Source organism: Macaca nemestrina, chromosome 8 (genome assembly GCF_043159975.1).
Source record: "Macaca nemestrina isolate mMacNem1 chromosome 8, mMacNem.hap1, whole genome shotgun sequence".
In the NCBI taxonomy this organism is placed as follows: Eukaryota; Metazoa; Chordata; class Mammalia; order Primates; family Cercopithecidae; genus Macaca; species Macaca nemestrina.
In genome coordinates, this window is record NC_092132.1 from 42272399 (window position 1) to 42287322 (window position 14924).

Here is a 14924-nt window from a genome sequence, read left to right on the forward strand (position 1 = left end):
TACAAAAGCCATCCCACCGCTCTGACTACCCCCTTCTGTAAAATGGAAATAATAGAGTTAGGTAATAAATCTGCAAAGCCCGGCACATGCTGAGCACCCAATTAATGGAAGCCACACCATGAGGTTGTAGCTGTGTTTGTTTGTGCTTGTACATCGTCACTTATCACCCCAGCAAGAAAGTGTGAGCCTGACTGCTATGAAGACTGCCCTTGAAAAGTGATTCTTGGAGGTAATCGTTTAATGAGGCCTTGGTTTCAAACACTCCAGTTGTTTATTGAGGTGCTTAAACCTGAATCATTCCTCTTAGGAAGGGTGCACAGGAGATCTCTGCTTCCATTGTAACCGCTGCCATGCCCTGTTGTTATGGCGACCGGTTTCCCAAACTGCCCTGCTATTTTCTGCAAGCCTTTCCAGTTTCTTAATGCCCTAAAGTCCACAAACCCTAGAGACAGCAGCACGGTGGGTCTTCCACAGAAAACACTGTCATCTCTTTAAATTTGCCAGTTGGCTGTGAGCTGCTTCTCCAACAGAAGCTCCCAGCCTGAGCAGCAGTGTGACCCTGCACAGCAGACTTCCACAAATGTTCTCACTAACTGGAAATTGGTTCAGTGGAATATTAGCTGGCACATCAATTTCTGGTTGGCATTAATCTTGCAGGAAAATGAGGCAGAAGGCAAGGGAATGTCCACCGTGCATTTCATGTACATTGCACAGTCTGAAGTTAAAAGACCATTCTAAAAGATGTAAGTTTAAGATATTGCAGCATTATTTTTAAAATTATTTCAATATTAGCACATGTAGTTTTTCCAGAAAATGTTTACCTTATGAACTTACTTGAAACATGAAACTATTAAAAACAGTATATTATTATTGTTGTTATGGCAAAATTGTAATACTAGCAATCTTGTCACCTTGGTTTCTGGCAGAACTTCTCTCCCTCCTCACTTACTTAATTCCTTTTCCCCTTCCCTCTTGTTCCTGCAAATCTTCTCTCCTCTCTGACCACAGCTTTAGGATAAAAGATGTGACCACTTTGCTGGCAGCCTGCCCAGTATCTGTTCTACCATTTTTCCTTTGCCAAGAGGACCCTGATACTTTTAGGGTAGCTTGAAAGTTCCCTGTGTAGAAGGAAATGACCTCACACAATATCACGTCCCCTTGCTGGGGAAGCCCACATCCAATGCCTGGTCAATACAGGGTAAAAAACTAAAAGTGTTGAGTTCCTAGACGCCGTGCAGCCCAGAACACCTACGTCATACAGTTCTGACCAATGAGACCCAAGCAAAGTTTACTGGATTCTAGGAAAACTATCATTTTACAGATAAGGAACAGATCAGGCAGAATGCCCCTTTCTGCCCTTCTCATTCTTCCCATTTGAAATAAGATGGTGCAGCATCTTGAAGCCATGAGGATGAAATCCATACACTAAGGATGGCAGAACAATAAACCCAAAGGAGCCCAGCTCCTCAACAATGTCTGTGACTGGGTGTGCCCGCTGACCTCCAGACCTCTGTGCAGAGCTTCCATGGGCTAAATCCCATTCCTGGAGTTGGTTTCTGCTCAGGCAGCCAGATGCACTCCCTAACTGGTCCAACAGGTGAGGAGGGTTCCCTTCATTCAGCAAACATCCACCGAGGGCCTGCTCTGTGCTGGGTACTGCACTAAGCCCTTGGACTGTAACAGTGGATGAGTCTGTCAGACCCTTGACCTCACGGAGCAAGAGAGTCAAAAACTAAACAGTAAATGAACAAGACCATGACAGGCTGTGGTGTTAGGAAGGAAATGGCCAGCCGGCCACTGGGGAAGGCTGGTCTCTCTGAAGAGGTGACATCTGAACTGAGAACCAAAGGGTGAAGAGGAGTTAACCACACAGAGGGGGGCGGGTGTGGGGAGGAAGCACATTCCAGCAAGTGTGAAGGCCTGTGACCGGAAGGGGCTCCGTGTATTCAGAGAACAGAGGGGAATCAAGCGTGGCCGGAACATGCTGAGCAAAAGACAGAGCAGAGTAAACAATGAAATCATGCTGGAAAAGCAGCAGGGACCTCGTCATGCAGGCCCCCGGAGGCCAAGGAAGGGACTGGGATTTTATTCTACACATAGTAGAACAGGAAGCTATCAGAAGGCATTAAACAAGAGAGTGACAGGACCTGACATGTTTTTAAAAGATCGTTCCGCCTAAGACATGAAGAATGAATTGTCAAGGGTATGAATGGAAGCAGGCTATGGCAGATGTTCAAGTGGAAGACAGATGTGGCTTGGCTTGGGGAGGGCCTGTGGAGATGCAGAGTAGACCTTCATACAAATGGAGCTGCCTGTGAGCTTCCTGTATATGATTACAACAAGGAGCAACCTTGTCAGTGAACTTAGAATTCAAATGGACGGACTAAGAGGAAAGGATGGCTAAAGATGTTTAGAAACCCTCAGATGGCAAGAAGGATGTATGCTGGGTCACTGGAAGGAAAAATGGGAGAATTCACAGAAAGTCTGTGATTTTTTTTTATATTCAGAGAGAAAGTATAGGATAGCATCGGGGGCTACTGTATGGGGTCTGTTACTGCATATTAATGAGGAATGAATAGAATTGCTGAGAGGTGGTGAGATCATCGTTCTAGAGCATGAATTGCTCATAGGGGCAATCACAACATTCATGACTTTTTCCAGAAATGCTGGGCAGCTCCAAAACAAGTGTGTAAGGAACAGAGGGGAAAGGTGACCCAAGGTTTGAGATTGGCATGACAAGCCTGGTGCAAGCTTGAGGATGTGAGGGGATCCTGGCTGCTAGAATGCACAACACTGAAACACTAGGCCCTTCATACTTGTGAATGCATTAATTCTTCAATAAGTCCCGTCCTACTATGTGGAAACTGAAACCCAGAGACGCTAAGAAACTTGCTCAGGGTCACACAGCTGATAAATGCCTGTTGTTAAAATCAAATTCCTAGGCCATGCGAGGTGGCTCACGCCTTGAATCCCAGCATTTTGGGAGGCCGAAGCAGGCGGATCACGAAGTCAGGAGATTAAGACCATCCTGGCTAGCACTGTGAAACCCGTCTCTACTAAAAATACAAAAAATTAACCGGGTACGGTGGCATGTGCCTGTAGTCCCAGCTACTCGGGAGGCTGAGGGAGAAGAATCGCTTGAACCCGGGAGGTGGAGGTTGCAGTGAGCTAAGATCAAGCCACTGCACTCCAGCCTGGGCAACAGAGCGAGACTCCATCTCAAAAAAAAAAAAAAAAATCAAATTCCTTAACAACTGAACTATTATATTATTCCAAACAAAGTAACAGGGAGAGTGATGGATGAAGAGATCAGGTCGAGGTCCAGGGACCTGAGGTCATGATGCTCGCAAAAAGCTGGCTCACTAGTTGGGGAGGAAGTGTACGAAATTGTAAACAGAGACCAGATCTAGCCAGGTGATGCTGTGGGTGTGGCTGCATCAGAATTCAGGATAATGGCTTAGAGAAGAAGGTCAAGAATCCCTGGGTTGGATTTCCAGGCCAAACGGCATCAGCTTTGCCTAACTGCCTACTAAAATGCCCATGAAGACATAGAAAAAGACCAAAACTCACAACATCACCACAAGTGAAGACTGGTAGACAACCTAATCCCAGAATCTAAGAGAAGTTGGCATCATTTGTAAAGCAGATTGTGTTAGATTAAGAAAAACCTACTCAGGCTTTTGGCTTTGCTTTATTACACAGAAGCCACATGGTGAGATGTAGGCAGACATTAGGTACCTATCCCATCTGATGCAAAGACCTGGAGCTGGAAGCGCATGGAGTGGTACCAGCCACAGCTCTGGGCAGCCAACCTGTCTGACCTCATGGGCATTTGAGACTCAGAAAGCTGGTCCCTGCACACACACACACAGACACACCCAGCCATACACACACACACACACACACACACACACAGAGCCATGTTTCTATATACATGATATGGTTTGACTGTGTCCCCACCCAAATCTCATCTTGAATTGTAGCTCCCACAATTCCCACATGTTGTGGAAGAGACCTGGTGGGAGGTAATTGAATCGTGGGGGTGGGTCTTTTCCATGCTGTTCTCAAGATAGTGAATAAGTCTCATGAGATCTGATGGTTTTATAAAAGGGAATTTCCCTGCACAAGCTCTCTTCTCTTGTCTGCCGCCATGTGAGATGTGCCTTTCACCTTCCACCATGATTGTGAGGCCTCCCCAGCCACATGGAACTGTGAGTCCATTAAACCTCTTTTTCCTTATAAATTACCCAGTCTCAGGTATGTCTTTATCAGCAACATGAAAACGGACTAATACAACCTATAAAAAGACTAACTCCCAGAAAACAGCTAGGAACAACATAGAACAGCATACTCAGCCTGAGCCTATTGTGGGGGCATGAGGGGGAGGTAAGAGGGAAACATGGAGGAATTACGTACAGTAGAGTCACATGTACATTTCCCTGGTATGTAATTTGCCTGAATTCAAGTATATTTGCTCAGTATTGAAAGAAAAAAAGAAAAATCCCTTTACTTCTTTATGACCTTGCCCCCTTTCTCTTCCTCCATTCAAACTAGACTTGGGCTCCCACTACCTCCATATGGTTTCCTAAATATAGAAATGAACAAAAAATATTTTTTCTTGGTTTTTGAGCTTCCAAGCAGTTTGAGGAATTTTTCCCATCCCCTCATCCAGAACTTTAAACATCACCTTCACGTAAGATGTAAATACAGCATCATCTTCATGGGACCTGACAGATGAAACCTCAATTCTGAGAGAGGCATTATTTTCCTCTGCAAGCTTTTTCTATACTTTCTAAATGTTTAATTAGGAGCATGCATTGCATTTGAAACTAGAAAAAAATATGTGATTCTGCCTAAAGGCTGTTCCGGTTTAATGGGCCTATCAGGTGACTGGGATGCAGGTGATACCTGGGGCACCTCCTGCAACCCTTTCTATGGAGATGGAGACTAGAGCAGCACGAGCACTCAGCACAGGAAGAGGAGAGTGTAAGCACTGCAGAGCTGCGGGACTCAGCCATATAAATGCTGGCAGGAGGCTCCCACATTAAATGGTTAATATTTTCAGAAAAACCCAAGGCAGATGGGGTGGGGGAGGGTACTACATTCATGCTTAGCAGCACAGCACAATGTACCCTGCCCTGGATTCAGAAACAAGAGACCTGAATTCTGATCCCAGCTCTCCCACTTCCAAGCTGGTGGCCTGGCTCAATCTCTTCATCTCATTGAATCCAAGCTCCTCCTCTGGCAAGTGACGAGAGCAATGGTTTATGAGGTTATTTCGGAGGGTGATACAAACTAATGTCAAAAAGAAAAATTCTCACATATAGTAAATGCAAATAGTAGATTCAAATAAATGCTATTTGAATCTAAACAGCCAGGAAACAAGTCGAATCTCAGAAAAAAGTGTGAGTAAGTAACAGTGGAAATCCATAGACTTATTATTTCCAAATGTTCACAGTGTTAGTGCTCATAAACACACTTGCATTGGTTTGCTAGTGCTGCCATAACAAAGTGCCACAAACTGCACGGCTTAAACAACGGAAACCTGCTGTTTCCCAGTTCTGGAGGCCAGAAGTCTCCAGGACCAAGGTATCAGCAGGCCAGTTACAAAAAAAAAAAAAAAAAAAGAAAGAAAGGCAGAAAGAATGAATGAGACCTACTATTTGACAGCACAATAAGGTGACTATAATCAATAATAACTTAATTGTACATTTTAAAATAACAAAGTGTAACTGGATTGTTTGTAACTCAAAAGACAAATGCTTGAGGGGATGGACACCCCATTCTCCATGAGGTGCTTATTTCACACTGCATGCCTGTATCAGAACATCTCATGTGCTCCATACGTACGTACACCTACTATGTACCCACAGAAATTACAAATGAAAAAACATATCAGCAGAGTTGGTTTCTTCTGGAGGCCCTGAGGGAGAATCTGTCCCCTGCCTCTCTCTGAGCTTCCAGTGGTTTTCAGCAGACTTTGGTGCTCCTTGGCTGATGGCAGCATCACCAGTCTCTGCCTTCATCTCCACATGGAGTTCTCCCTGTGTGTCTGTCTCTGTCTCCAAATTTCCCCTTTTCATAAGGACACCAGTCATTCTGGATTAGGGCCCACCTTAATGAACTCATTTCAACTTGATTACCTCTTTAAAGATTCTCTTTCCAAATAAGGTCACATTCTGAGGTACTGGGGTAGAGGGGAGTTAGGGCTTCAACCTGTGAATTGGGGGAGACACAAATCAGCCCATAACAACATTCTAAAAGAACAACATTCTCAAGAGAGATGGCTGTGGTTGGGCATGAGACAGAATGGGAGTCAGGTGTGTGAGGAAGCAAGTGTTCGTTAGCCAAGCTAGCTGGAGCTATATCACAATTGGGCTCAGCGTAAACCCCTCAAGTCTGCTCTGCAGAGGAGAGTAAATGTGGCATATAGACTGGCCAGAGAGGCTCTGAAGGAGTCTTCACAGGGATAGGATTTTGCAGCAGAGGCCAAAAGTCTGCTGAGAGTGTCTCAAGGCTGTGGGCCTGACATGGGAGGGCTCCTGGGATGAATGGCCCAGCATCATTGTCTAAGAACAGATTCAGACACCCAACTTCACAAGGGCAGAATGGCCTTATCAGCAAGAAGATGTTGTGGATCACAGGTGCACAGATCCCAGGGTGAGGGTGGGACCTCCAGAGTCCAAACCTGAGGGATTGCTGAGTGCAGGATGAGCCAGGAAAAGACCCCTTGCTGACTCAAAGAAGAAGGCCCTTCCCACCAGGGTCTATAAATCGAAGGAAAAAAAAAATCAAATCAAATAGTAGGTCTTACTCATTCTTTCTACATATTCTGGAGGAAATTCTGGAGTGCCCTTAGGATGCTACTACACCCTGCAGTGGAGTCACCTTAAATTCATCTTTGGTTAGGGTTGGAATTGTTTTATCTAACGTCCAACAAAGGCAAGGTTCAGTGGACTGATATCTAAGACAAAAGCATCTAAGATGAGACTCAGGAAAGAGGTTATAAGAATGACAGACTAAGCTTCATTTGCACAGCCAGATCATTCATTCATTTATTCATTTTCACAGTCATTCGACAAGTGTGTGGAAGATGCCAGGCATGCAAATGTCAGTCATGTGGTCCCCAACCTGGAAGAGCTCACAGACTAACTAGAAAGACAGAGGAATACCCAAGCCCTGGCAATGCAGTGTGACACGTACCATCACTAGACTCTCAAAGTGTCTGGAGAGCCAATGGCACAACATGATACTCTGCCCAGGAGACAAGGGCCATGGGAAGATGAGGCTTCCTAAATCTTTACAAACTGCCTAGGTTTGTCACCACCTGTCTCTTGCAGTGATTTTAAGAAACAACTTATAACAAAGAGACTTGTGTTTGGCAAAAGGGGTATAAGGAAGGTGGGGATGTTTTCTTACTATGCAGCCCATCAGACAGACAACAAAAAGTTAAGCAGAGGAACTGATAAGGAAAGAGAACACCATCTCTGGGGTCTATAAGAAGAAATTGACAAACAGAAGTTTTAGATTTACTCATTTATGAGAAATTACTCAGGGTCCTAATGTAACCAGAACAGCGTTAGGCACAGGGATAGGACTGTGCGTGAAATGACCCCTTATCTAACCCAACAGACCCCTTGCCTTACCAAACCTAACAGTCATCCTCGAGGGGAGCAGACTAATTATTATTATTAGTCACTAATTATTCAAAGATAGAACTACAAGTGGTAACAGGTAAGTGGAGGCAGCTGGGGTGTGAGTGGAGGGGGGTTTATCCACCAGGAAGCCCAGGCTGTCCTCTCCACAGGTGCTCTCACTCTCGGGGATGCAGTCAGGCCAGCTGGGCTGCCCTCCTGTTCCTCTCCAGGGTGGGAGGGTTGGCTGGGACAGTCCCCTTCCTCTGCTGGGATCCTGCAGGGCTCTGTATACACACTGACCCCTCCCCAGGCAGAACAAACTGCTTAGTTCCTGAATGCCTCTAATGCTTTTCTCCATGCCCTTCTAGTATGGACCATGGACCATGCTGACCTGAATGGTGTCCAGTTTTATGTCTGTCTTCCCTATAGTAGTAACTTCTTCAGGTCATCTTTGTGCAAATGTCTATTCAGTGAACAAAAGAGCTAAAAAAGACATGTCTTTTATCATATTCTATCAACACAGGGAAACAAAGACCTAGAATATTGTCTTCATAGCTCTATCAAAATGAATCAAGGTCAGCAAATTTAAACACTAAACTGAAACCAATAAGATGAAATTTAACCAAAATAAATGCAAAAATTCCTTATTTGGGGTGCTGAAATCAATCATACCAATTCAGGATTCATAAGGAAAGAAATTCATTCATTCAACAAACGTTTATTGAGCGCCACCTATGTTTTAGTCACTGTACCAGGTGCTGGGTACATAGCAGAGAAAGTACAGACAATGTCCTTGATGTCATAAAACTTAAATTTGAGTATAAAGAAAGATCTAAGGGTTTTAACTAATCATAAGCTTAATATGAGTCATCAAGGTAATATGGCAAAAACAACAGCAGGAAAACAAACAAATCCTAACCTGAACAAACCAAGAGAGGTCTGTTCAATGACCATATCATAACATACCTCGTATTGCCCTATGCCGTTCAGCTGACATCAGTAGCTCGGAGTTAGCCATAGGTCCCTTGTATCAAGAGGGACTTTGACAAACCGAGTAGTGTATTTAGAGAATGTGGTCAGGCCTACATGAGGTGTGAGAAGAGATTGAAGGAACTGCATGTATTTGGCCTGGAAGATCAATGGTAAGAGATGTGACAGCCATCTTCAAATATTGAAAGAGCTGTCTGTGCCAGACTTGATCACACAGGTCTGGAGCTCACCGGGTAGAAATTACAAGGAAGCAGGAAGAGTCTCACAAGAGAACTGCTCCACAAAGGTATGGGAAGGCCTCCTTCCTTAGGGAAAAGATATTCCGTCCTTAGAGATGATGCAGAAGAAAATTGTGCTGTCTGAGATCAGAGTAGAATATCAAAAGATCAGACTTGACTTTGAGTTTCGTGAACTGTAAAATCAAGAATTTCATAGCATATCCCTTATTAATCAGGAAGGCAGTATTTAGGAGTAGAGGCTTTGGAATTGGATAGGGCTAGATTCCAGGCTGGTACTGGGAAAAGTTACTTGCAGACTTCAAGCCTCATTTCCTCACTCATAAAAGGAGGGTGGTTATAGTTCCTGCCTCATTCCTGCAGTGAGGATTCAATGGAGAAAATTCAAAGTGCCCAACAAAGCACCAGGCCCCTGGTAAGTCATTAATAAATGATGGGTAATCATAATATTAAATACTCTCCATTTTATTTGACTTTCAGTTTATTTAGGTAAATCATTTTGCTGTCTGTAATTCTGCGAACCTCTATTATACTAAGATAATTATTTAGCAATTTAAAAATGTAAAGTAGAAGTTCTTTAGAAAGTTTTGAAATGTTTTCTCTGCAGAAATTAGAAAAAAAAAAGAGTGCTTAAGGATGCAATTTATGGGGCTTGTGATTACACTGAGGTGAAGCTAGGAAGTTTTTAATGAATGGAATGACTGAGCTAGGTTGGGTCATGGCAACCTCAGAGACTTCCTTTCTCCTTGGAGACCCCCACCAGGCAACAGAATTAAAAATCAATCCAGCAGACTAATTTGATGAGGCTTAATTTATGTCAGACCAATCTGATTTTCTTCTGTAACAGAGGGACAGACTTTGGTGACACAGGAAAGCAATGGCTATCACATACCATGGCTTCAGCTAGGTCTTAAATTCTAGCCTACTTAATAGTCAAATCTAAAAAATTAATTCAGTTCCGCTGAGTAGTGGAGATGATCTCCAAAAACAGGAACCACAGGCTCGGGATCACTTTTTGCGTAAGAAGAAGATGCAAGAAACCCTCTTCTTTGTGGAACTGGCAGAAAAACATGCCCCTCCCTATCTGCAGTGAAATTCAGAATTCACTCAACAAATACCTGCTGGACACCTGTCACGGGACACACCCTCAATCTGGATTGGGCTAAGAGAAACACAAGTGAGATTTAAAAGCAGATGTGATTAAATGGGACTTTTCTTGGACAGATGTGTTTGTGGAGTTGAGGTGGTGGGTTCAGGGAGGCTACAGAAAAAATGGAATCTTTGGGTTGGGTCAGGTGTTTGAAGGGAGTAGGGTAAAGTTGGGGAGAACTTTTTAAAGAGAAGTTGAGATCAGAAAGGCCCTTGGGAGAATTTAGGCTACACTGATTCAAGTAGGAAAACCTCAGTAGCAAGGACTGCAAAGAAGAGGCAGAAGGGAATCTAGGATGAGCTGACAGGATGGAAGACAGGTTTACACAGAGCATCCATTCATTCCGAAAACTTTTACAAAGTCCCAGATGTGCTCAGTACAGAAGATGCAAAGATGAATTAGCTTCACCCCTAACCCTCAAAAGTCCTGAAGTAGCCAGGAGAAAAGGTGGCTTCAGTTGGACACCAAAGGAGGATCACTAAGATCCCAGAAAGGATTCTTGGGAACTGAGGGTAAAGTCTGTGAGTGGTTGAAGGAGTGTTCAACCAGGGATGATTCCCCTGAGAGTCTCATTTGCCTCACTTGGCTGACTTCCAGAGACCTTCTCCAGCTCTAGAACTCTAATAGTGAAGCCATTTTTTGTTGATTTTACAATCTGGACTCCCCTGAGTCTAGCTCCTTCATTCATTCCTACCCACCTCTCCCATCAGAAAACAAATGCTGTAAACAGGAAAAAGTAGCGTTCTGGCCTCCTATCACAACACAGCCACTGGGGGCTACTAGGTGTCCCCCAGCAGCTTGGCGGTAAATTCATGAGTAAAGCGCTGGCAGGGGGTGGGTGAGGCAGGAGTGAGGAGGCAAAGAGGATGAAAGGAATACAGAGTCCTGGCCCATCTCCCAGAGTGGCTGAAACCCAGGAGATCTGTGGCTTTCACAGATGACCCATTCTGACTAAAAAGACCAGCTCCCAGTCTGAAAAACCCGCAGGAGTCAAGCCATTCCCAAAGGCCCTAGGGAATGTCAGTACACCCCCAAGGAAGGCCTTGATTTAATCTTAGTCTTCAGAAATATCCTTCTCCCCTGAGGCTAACAGAAATTCCTAGGGAATTAAAATGACCCTGCCCATACAAGCATCTTGCCAATTTCAGGGTGCTGTCCTGGGGCTGAAGTGGAGCTCCTCCTCTGGAGGATGCAGGCCTTCAGGACCACCTGTCTGGCAGGGCTGGCCCATGTTTGGCAGGGTACCATGAATGAGTGTGTCTGTCCCAGGCCCCACCTGTTGCAGGGACCAGATCTCATGATGGATGGGATGTGAATTAGTATAGCAGAGTAATAAATCAAGGAGTGTCAGGAAAGTTGTGAGGAACATGTATGTACATGAGCCATCCCATAATAACTTTCATACCCATACACATGCATATACGCACAGAGACACACACATACCCCATATACTCCCAGTCACCATGGTAACCATTTCTTAAAGCGGTACTTAACGGGGTTTTGATTGTTTATTATATTTTTTTCATGCTAGATCTTTTCACCCTTATTTCTTTGGAGTACATCTCTGGCCTTTGACTCTCTGCTGAGAAGTACCACACCTCCTTGGGAAACTCTGTCACATCTAACATTTACCAGGTCCATCTAGAAGGCTCATATCTATGCTCATGCTGACACTGAATTCAGACAACACACCATTTGGTAACTTGCTAAAAGCATAGGCAATACAAAATAACCATTATGATTGCCACTGTGAGTCAGAAAACCTAGAGACAAATATAGTGTGTATTGTATTGTATAGCTTTCACAGACAGAATAAAAGCAAGTCACAAAGTTAATGTGGAAAAGGAGCCAGCTTTGGTCCTTAAAAATGGAGAAACCTATTCTCGATTAAAGTGACAGCTCTTATTTAGTAGGCATGGATTTAAGATTCTTAACCTTTTAAAAGTAATTTGCATTTCCTTCCTCCTCCTATGATATACATTATGCTTCAAATTAACCCTATTTTCCATTTTAGATTTCATTATTCAAAAATGCCAAAAACATCACTGGGCGAAGAAACACTTAAAACATGTTTATCCAGATATTGATCTAGCTTTGGACAACATCCATGTAATAAGTAGTGAGATTTTTTCCTTTTAATGTCACCAATACGTGTATGGTTAAAGGTCAGTCTGTGGCAACAGTTTGCATCTCTGCACTGTAATTACTTGTTCTGCTAAAAAAGAAAAAAAGGGGTGGGGGGAAGAAAAAGAAAAAGAAAAAAAATCTTGACTCATGACCTGACCAGACAGTTCTTTGCATCTCCTTTTATCAGATTTCTGCTGGATGAGGAAAGACCTAGGCAAGAGTATTTAATTTAGAGTCAAAATCCACGTGTATGCCCTGCCTCCTACAAAGCATTGGGACACCATGGGGTAGGGAGAGACGTCCTTTGCTATGGAACAACTGCTCCAAAGTAACCTAAAGTGCAGAACTAGCGATGGGGCCGGCATGCATTTATTTTGACCTAAACTAGGATTTTGGTCTTTGAAGACCGCGACTGGGTTCATTTCCTAGAGGGAGAAAAGGGGAAGCGACAAGGAAGACTCCACCCAGGCGAACCCAGTCAGGCGCCTTGTGTATAAATCCAGGGAGACGGGCGCCAGGTGGCCAATGGATGAGAAGTCACCAGGCTGGGTACGCAGGTGGCCGGGGGTGGCAGATGGGCCAAAACGGGGCGGAGGCGGCCCCGGGGGGATCAGGGTGGGTGGCTGAGGGATAGGTGTGCGGGGGAGGTGGGCTGTCCTCCCACCCACCGGTCCCCCGACCAGCGAGCAAGCCTTGAACAAGGCCAAGCAGCGTTGGGCTTCCCAAAGCTGGGGGTCGGCGCAGCCTTCGGTAAGGGGCTCTGGTCGACCCCGCTCCCTGGGCTTGCGTCTGTCCACCGCTCAGCGGGCAGGTCCTGCCTCTGCTTCCTCCCAGTCACCCCCACCGAGCCATCAATTCCTCGGGGAACCGGCTCCTCTCTCAGTGCCCGGGCCAAGGCGCCCTGGGAAGCGGGCGGGCGAGGGTCTGCAGGCACCGGGCCACTTACCCGCGTGCAGGCCGCCCGCTTCGGGGCCGCTGTCCGGGGCGGCGGCGCTGGGCGGCGAGTCCGAGTCGGTGTAGGTGAGCCAGGTGGATTCTGTCTCCCGGGTCCAGCTCTCGTAGTAGCGGGGCTCGATGGCATCCGCCCGGCTCCCGCCGCAGCCCATCCTCCTGCGCCGCGGGCGCGCCCGGCGGCTGCTCGGCTGTAGGCTCTGGCGGCGGCTCAGCCCCGGCGGCGCAGCCCCGGCCCGCGAGGAGGCGGCAGCGGCGACATTGCGTCCCCGCTCCCGCCCGCGCTGCAGCCGCGCGGAGCTCCCGCGGTGTCCGCCGCCCCTCCGCCGGGCCCTCTCCCCGCCCGTCCCTCCTCTCCGTCTCCAAGGTCCTCCCTCCCCTCCGGTCCCCACCGCCCAGTCCTCCCTCCCCACGCCCTGGCCACCCCAGGGCCCCCGCTCGCCCGCCCCCTCCCTCAGGGCTCCAAGCCGGCTCGGGAGCAGGAGCGGCGGCCCCGCAGCCGGAGGAGGGCTGGGGCTCCGGAGGGGCTCGGACCTGTCGGGCCGCGATTACCGTTCCCAGTCTCTGGCCCATCCATCCATCCATCCATCCCCTCACCCACTCATTCATTCATCCATCCTTCCTTCCTTCTTTCGATCCATCCTGGAAAGAACTGAAACGCTTATCATGGGACCCCAAGCTTTCTGGCCACCTGTTACAAAAGCAATGGAACTGGAGGCAACCCCGCAAACCCGGCCAGAGTATTGCCGCTAAGACTTAAGGAACAGTCAGAGCCTATGCCTGTCTTATCTGATTTGGGGAGGCAGGAGTAGGGCTATGATTTTTAAGAGAGTTGGGCTAGGCAGTGTCACTAACACCCCTTCCAGCTGTGGGACTTCATTATCCCCTGAACTTTAAACTCCAGAAAGCAATAGATCACCTGGAACCACCCAGTATCCTGAACCCCCTCTCTGAGTGGAGCGTGGAGGCATGGCTCCTCCCTCCAAGCCCAGGGTGCCCTTGACATTTCTGGGGTCCAGTTGTCAGCCTTTCTTTTCCCGGTGTACCCTCAGATCCATGCGGGTTCAGACCTAGAGCTCAGACTTGGGTAGGCCAATGAATTTACCTGTTCCAAGAATCCAGAACAGGTGGTGAAAGATGAAAATCTTCTCAGCCTTCAAGAAGCGGGTAGGAAAGGGAAGGGTTTGGAAGAATAACTCTTCAATGACCAAGCTCTGCTAGAATATGGTATTAAATAAGTATCATATTCATTCATTCATTCAATGAATGTATATTTACTAAATTCCTATTGTGGCAAAAGACTGTTCTAGTAGACATAATACATATATAATATATTGTGTATATTATCCACTATATGTAGACTACAGGGTGTGATGTTTAATACAACATGTCAAGCATAGAGAATATAGATATAGTACTCATTATATACTATACAATTTATGGAATGTACTAGAGTACATTGTCTATAACAGTACGTAACATCCAGTAGGTAGGGCAAGTTCAGAGCATTGCCTGGCACATAGTAGGCCCTCAGTAAATGTCCAGTGAATGAATAATAAAGTATCTTTTTATAGTAATTTGATTCACTTAAATTATTGCAATTTGGGCTAAAGGTGATCCAGTTGAGGGTGGAGCCATCAGACATCCCTCTGGCAGGTACTAACCAGAATTCATAATGCAGAAGGGAGCCAAGATTCATGGAACTGACCCCAGGCTCTCCTCCTCATGCTGAGTCCAGCACCCGTTCCCACCCCAGGGCTCAGGCTGGCCTCCTCTGCAGGCTTTGCTTCTCCTTTTGAGATGGCCCTGGCAGGCCTCTTCAACCTTGTTTTA

At 46.1% G+C, this 14924-nt stretch overlaps 1 protein-coding gene across 3 annotated transcripts in view; it reads right to left on the bottom strand.

The window, feature by feature from the left end:
• The window catches only part of LOC105476019 (BAALC binder of MAP3K1 and KLF4), an 82581-nt gene extending 69167 nt beyond the window's left edge, over nt 1-13414 (bottom strand). For 2 of the 3 annotated variants that reach the window (XM_071067922.1, XM_071067921.1), the window contains exon 1: nt 13087-13414. In XM_071067922.1, the coding sequence (XP_070924023.1) occupies nt 13087-13246 (160 nt within the window). In that variant the 5' untranslated portion in view covers nt 13247-13414. The remainder of the gene's footprint in view (nt 1-13086) is intronic. The other variant, XR_011606835.1, reaches the window with a different exon arrangement.
• Nucleotides 13415-14924: the final 1510 nt, after the last annotated feature.